This window comes from Mixophyes fleayi, chromosome 9 (genome assembly GCF_038048845.1).
Source record: "Mixophyes fleayi isolate aMixFle1 chromosome 9, aMixFle1.hap1, whole genome shotgun sequence".
Classification (NCBI taxonomy): Eukaryota; Metazoa; Chordata; class Amphibia; order Anura; family Limnodynastidae; genus Mixophyes; species Mixophyes fleayi.
This window is the reverse complement of record NC_134410.1, coordinates 103,891,878-103,897,877: the sequence shown is the minus strand read 5'-3', so window position 1 is coordinate 103,897,877 and position 6,000 is coordinate 103,891,878. Positions and strand designations below refer to the sequence as shown.

General features: G+C 34.2%; 1 protein-coding gene across 2 annotated transcripts in view; it reads left to right on the top strand.

Moving 5' to 3' along the window:
• The first annotated feature begins 270 nt into the window (after positions 1–270).
• Positions 271–6,000, top strand: part of LHX6 (LIM homeobox 6) — a 129,440-nt gene continuing 123,710 nt past the window's right edge. The window contains exons 1-2 of one of the 2 annotated variants that reach the window (XM_075184754.1): positions 271–401; positions 1,167–1,238. In XM_075184754.1, coding sequence (XP_075040855.1) covers positions 324–401; positions 1,167–1,238 — 150 coding nt within the window. In that variant the 5' untranslated portion in view covers positions 271–323. The remainder of the gene's footprint in view (positions 402–1,166; positions 1,239–6,000) is intronic. The other variant, XM_075184755.1, reaches the window with a different exon arrangement.

The window sequence follows — 6,000 nt, the reverse complement described above, 5'->3', positions numbered from 1 at the left end:
TCTGGAAGGTGGACCTCAGAGCTTCATTTCTTGGACATTTTGCAGACCTGCCTCCCAGCCTGTAATGTTCCTTCCCTTCTCTTCCTGCCTCTCAGCTCCATCCAACAGGAAAGTGGAAGGAAGAATCGTTTAACTTCCCACTTACATCCACATCTTCCCTTCGTACTTGTGGGCAGACAGTCCTGGACATGAGGAATTTTGGACTGATTCTACACCTCAGCTGGAATCTTTGCACCAGGTCCTCCTGAAGGTTGAGAGGATTTAATTCGCTTCAAATCTGGACACACCAATATTTCTGTTTACACTGGTCTTCCTTTCTCTCCATGTACTGGAAAAATGAAAATGCTGCCCCTCATTCAGAGGGGAACAATTTGGATCCCGAAGGGGATTCTGCAGGAAAGGTGAGATATTTCCCTGTTGCATCTGTTGTACTCTGTTACTGAAAGGTTATTAGTAAATCAGCTGAGTAGACAAAGAGTTACTTTTATTATAGTGATTGACACCAACACATAGCGGTTTACAGGACTGAAATACCAACATAGAATATATTACAAATTGCAGTTTGTTATTCCATTTAAAAGAAAAAAAATATGATATAGATTAATATAGATGCAAATGTACTAATGGTTCAGAGATGCAGCATAATTGGCGTATGTTAACTCCGGTCCTACAGATTTATTGTGAAAAGTACATTGCCACGGTTGTTTAAACAAATGTAGTTTTGTGCATAAAGGAAAAATAAATCGATTTTTAATTACAACCATTAAAAGAAATCAAATTTGCAATTCTTTGGGTGGCCTGATGGATTGTCTGATTGACAGCTGAAATTGACACTTGCTGCCTCTTATCCTGGGCATTTGCTGCAATTTCTAATTGCAGGTAGTTTGTCTTTTTTTTTTTTCCTTCTCTGCCTTGGATTACATGGGAACGAAACGATTACCTCAAGAGGCATGGGTTAAGTGCAGGAGAAAAAAAAATCAATCTAGATTCAAATTGCTTCATTAAAAAGACACATCTTTTGTTGCAAATGGTTTAAATGCCTACTAGAAAGTTCTTATTTGTTGTTTGGAGCTGGTCTGTATAGGCTGTCTGAAATATAAAGGAGAAGTTGGTGGCATTTAAACCAACTTCATCCTGAGGTTTTTCTTGGCAATATCTCCTGAAAGGCGATGTCCCACGATAAGCAGATCCCCAGGGGAGCAAGTCGATGTTTGGACACCAAGAGCCCTCAAGCTATGGTAAGACCAACTGACATCTTTTTGTCATGGGTAGCTAGAGACAGAGTTTGCCAGTTCACATGTAGAGATTCGTGAGGGGAGTTTATCTTGAGCCGATGTGATATCATCTTGCAGAAGTGACATTAGAGGCGAGTCGAGAAGCGTTTTGGCGTTTGGCTTGAACACATGTTGCACCTGAACTTCATTGAATACTGTCGCGCTGACTTGCAATTCTGCGCTAACAGCGCTCAGCAAGCTACTCTGTGCAGCTATCTATCTACTGTTTATAGAAAAGAGCAAAAGCAATGTTTACAAACGTGTATACCAATCAACGTATTTATCTATCTTATCTATCTATCACACTTCTGACTTATATTATCTCTTTTTCCTTCCCTAATTCTATTTTACCCCTAGAGCTTGCAATCTAACTGCAATAAATACTAGTAGTGATACATGATGAGGCAGATGGAACATCTGTAGAAGGGTACGAGCAACATAACCTACTATATCGAATACAAATATATATATATATATATATATATATATATATATATATATATATATATGTATACAATTACTAAATGTTCCAAAAATTTTTTGGGTTAATTGAAACATTTTCTTTTGTTTTGTTATTACCAATTACAACTGTTCTATCTATCTATCTATCTATCTATCTATCTATCTATCTATCTATCTATCTATCTATCTATCTATCTGTCTCTACTCTAATTTGATACACTCTAGCTGGGTGATTTTGAGATATCTATATCTGGCATCAAAAATCTTCCCATATCATAAACATAATTGTCACCTTTTTTGAGTACGTCTTACAGCTATGGGCATATTAACCACAAACAGAACTTTGTTTAAAAAATAATGCTACTATGGTAGGTATGAGTCGCAGTCCCACAATATAATATCCGGAGCAAATCACAAGTATATTAAATTTAAATAAACATTAGAGGGTGTCACTTTCGACCTGAGAAAAATAGTAAAAAATGATTTGCTTGTCAGTGTTGATTATATAGGGTGTTATTGCGAACTTTTAAGCCCCTGATGCCCATTTGTCTTATATTTAACAGTTGCTCTGTGTTCACTACTGAATATTGAATATTTCCATCCATAATAATGTCTAATTATACAATTGCCGCAATACCTCTCCACTGAGAGCTGCATAAAACCGGTACATGAGCTATACTGGCAATTCATTTTAGTTATATAATAGATTACACCGTATAAATGCACGCAATTAAACCATCCTATGTATATGATTAGTACACAATAACACACGCTATATAAATTAGCTAGGAATTACTCCTGTGTGTGCTGGGAACTCCCTTTATCCCTTTCACTTCGGGACAGACTAGCAGCAAGTTCGTGATTCGAGATAAACATTATCATTTAAGATTAGACTAATATTCTATATTATACTCGTCAGTCCAGAAATCCCCCTGATTAGGGTCACGTCCCTATAATTGTGACAAGCAAGGGGAAGAGTGTCGACCCTAACTAGTAGACAAGTTGTGATGATTATCAGGTCATTTTTCAATATTTTTATTAGAGACAGATTTCAATCAAAACCAAATTTCCAAATATACCAATTAGAAACTGACCCCGGTTAATGCAAGTTACATCCGGGAGTAATACCTTTAATCTTATACTTCGTTATTAGAAGCTTATATCACAGAACTTTAGTCAATCCAAATTGTCAAGTTTTGACGGAAGATTTTAAAAGCTGGTAAGGAGACAGATCTTGTTTAGCTTATCCTTTTTATTATTCAGGAATGTTGATGATTTATAGTTAACAGATGAAACTAAATATCATACTTATCATTTAAATTTGCATATAGTAAAATGTGTTGGACGAATCTAAGTAGAATCCCCATCTTTGATAATCATATACCTTTAATAACATATATATGCGCATCGAGAAAATTTTGGGAGATGCTCTAAAAAGGATCCTGGTGTCTGTTAGATTAGGAAATTGATCTTGCGGGATGTTTTGTGACTACATCATTATTTCTAGCGGAAACCCACTTTTAAAGATCAATGACAATATAATGTGCTATGTTAGGTCAAAATGATTATGCACCTTCATGCTAAGTTTTTTATATATATATATATATATATATATATATATATATATATATATATATATATATATATGTGTGTGTGTGTATATATATATATATATATATATATATATATATGTATATATATATATATAGCTCACAATAATGCCAGAAGACAATATGGCCTATGCAAACAATTATAAGGCCAGAATGTTTAAATGACCCTGTACGTAGTTATACATTGACGCATAATTTAAGTTTGACATTGCATTTTCTCGTTTAATAGTCTGCACTTCTTGATAGCACCTAACTAGTGTCTGCCCTGGGAATATTTATCATTCTGCGTATTGTTCATGATTAGCTCTATTCATTAAGAATTAGCTTCAGTAGTTTTGGTCTGTGTGTATTATTTACCTGTAGGCAGCTAGTAGCTATCCCTGTCCAGGCTACATTGCTAAAGTGCTCCCATTCTCCAGCTCCAAGTATTTGTTGTTTTCCGTTCATAGCAGTGATTGCGTTGTTCAGGTGATGAATAATGCGTATTTTCTCTGAAACGAAGTTGTAATGTGTATCACTATCTAATTAAATTAAACACGAAGTAATAAATATACATGGTTTCTCATATAAGCTGTATCTGAATTGTGTATAATATGTATAGTGTTAATGTTGGGTGATTACTGGATGACTGTGTTGTGACAATCAAACACCTACCTAGGGATAATTTTGCTTAGGTCGCTTCTTGTACAGATAACCGTTGTCCCCTTTCCTTCCTTGGCTAAATTCCTAATCCAAGTCTTTGGAAAACCGAATACACCTATAAGTATTGTGGTGAGCTGCAATTGCAGCCAAAACATCTCTGGACCATTTGTCTTAGGTATACACCTTCTTTCTTATTAACTGAACGATCCACTACCAAAGTGTCATCTGTACAGAAAGATGCTGGTCACGGTAATCATACAGCCTTGAGAACCCCACTCTTTTAGCAAAAGTTACAAAACACAATTAGGTCTAATAATTGCTAGAGATAGAATAAAGATAGTAGTAACATTATTAATAAATAAATATACAGCTATGTGTTCTTAATGGATCAATCAGCAGTTAACTTCATATCTATGCATCACAGGTAAACAAATTATTGGGTAGGTAACATTATTTTTTTAGGGAAGAAGACTTTTAACTATGGACATATATTTTAAAGCTTGTTTAATGCACTTATGATGACAAAAAAAACAAAATAGTTTGTCTTACTTACTAGTTGGTGTCTAATGTGTTCATTTTGTGTATGAAGGAGGAATGGAAACATTTTTAATGACTAATATTTGCACCAAAACAGCTGATATTTGTAAATTCATGTTGTATATACCTGGATTACATTTTCTCTCATGTAAACATATTTAAATCCCACAATCTTAACTCAGAAAGAAGAAAAGTGTTTAAAAAGCAGGGTAAGTCATACTTCCTGACATTTATTTTAAAAAAACAAAAACAAAAATAAAGTGTTGCACTTTCCAATTTACATACATGACTGTTCAGTTTTGCATTTTACTTAATATGCAACTTCATTAGCTAAGAATCTAGCATTATTTAGATAGCATCTGCTCACTTGCATAACTGTCATAACTGTATTTGTGTTAGCAAAGTGCTACCTTATTAGTGTGAGCTGATTTTTTTTCTTTGAATGGTTGGGATTTTTTTTAAAAAAAACATATATTCATTCAATAATATAGAACATGCATCAGCATCTTGTTATTGCAAGTGTTAAAGGTCTGGAACCTTGAAATTCAGCACCATTTTCTGATAATAAAAAAAGCAAAGTGAGGGATATTTATCAATTGGATGCATTCCAAACATATATATATATATATATATATATATATATATATATATATATATATATATATATACAGAGGAAAGAGAGAGAGAGCGCGGACATGAAAATATCAAGTGCACGTTAATTATGTTGCATGGCGGACTATTGTATTTATTTATCTGTGTCTTTTGCAATGAAACCAACATCACGTAGATTTAGTCAGTTTATCCTATATTTTACCCTACTTATTACAGTTACCAATTCTGTAAGGATCAAATGAAAGACCTGTGGGCCTGTTGCTGTAATTTGTGGTGCTCCTTTAATAAGTGTTGGCTGATTTGAATGGTCTCACTCTGCCCTCATAATAGTTTTCACCAAAAATAATCAGTTCTATTCCATCTTTCACAAACTTACCAGAATTTCAAAATGATTATGAAATAAATGTTATTAGAAAACAACACCTATGTTTCCTATTGGCAGATTGAGTGTCTCTTTACTTTTCCTCCCAAGGAAAATATAGCTCAATAGTCCACACGAGCTACGTGATATGGCAGGATGTTCTTCATCTGTTCTGCAGGAGGAATCGGGTCTTGCAATCTCATCAGCACCCTTTTCTCTTTGAGAAGGGTATGATGAATATAGTTTAAATGTTTTGTGGTGAAATGCATTGTTGTACATTTTTGCCTTAACTGGCATTGAAGCACACTACTTCATGGAGTAATAGATTGTTAAAGATATTGTTTACTTTATTATACTGTCTCTCCCTATATATATATATATATATCAGGGAGTTATGGCTCCTCAAAGTATGTACAAAGAATTTTAGTGTAAGATAATTATATGTACTCATATAGTCATGGTACCGAGTCTAATATCTAAGTGCTGCAAAAAACCTGATCTG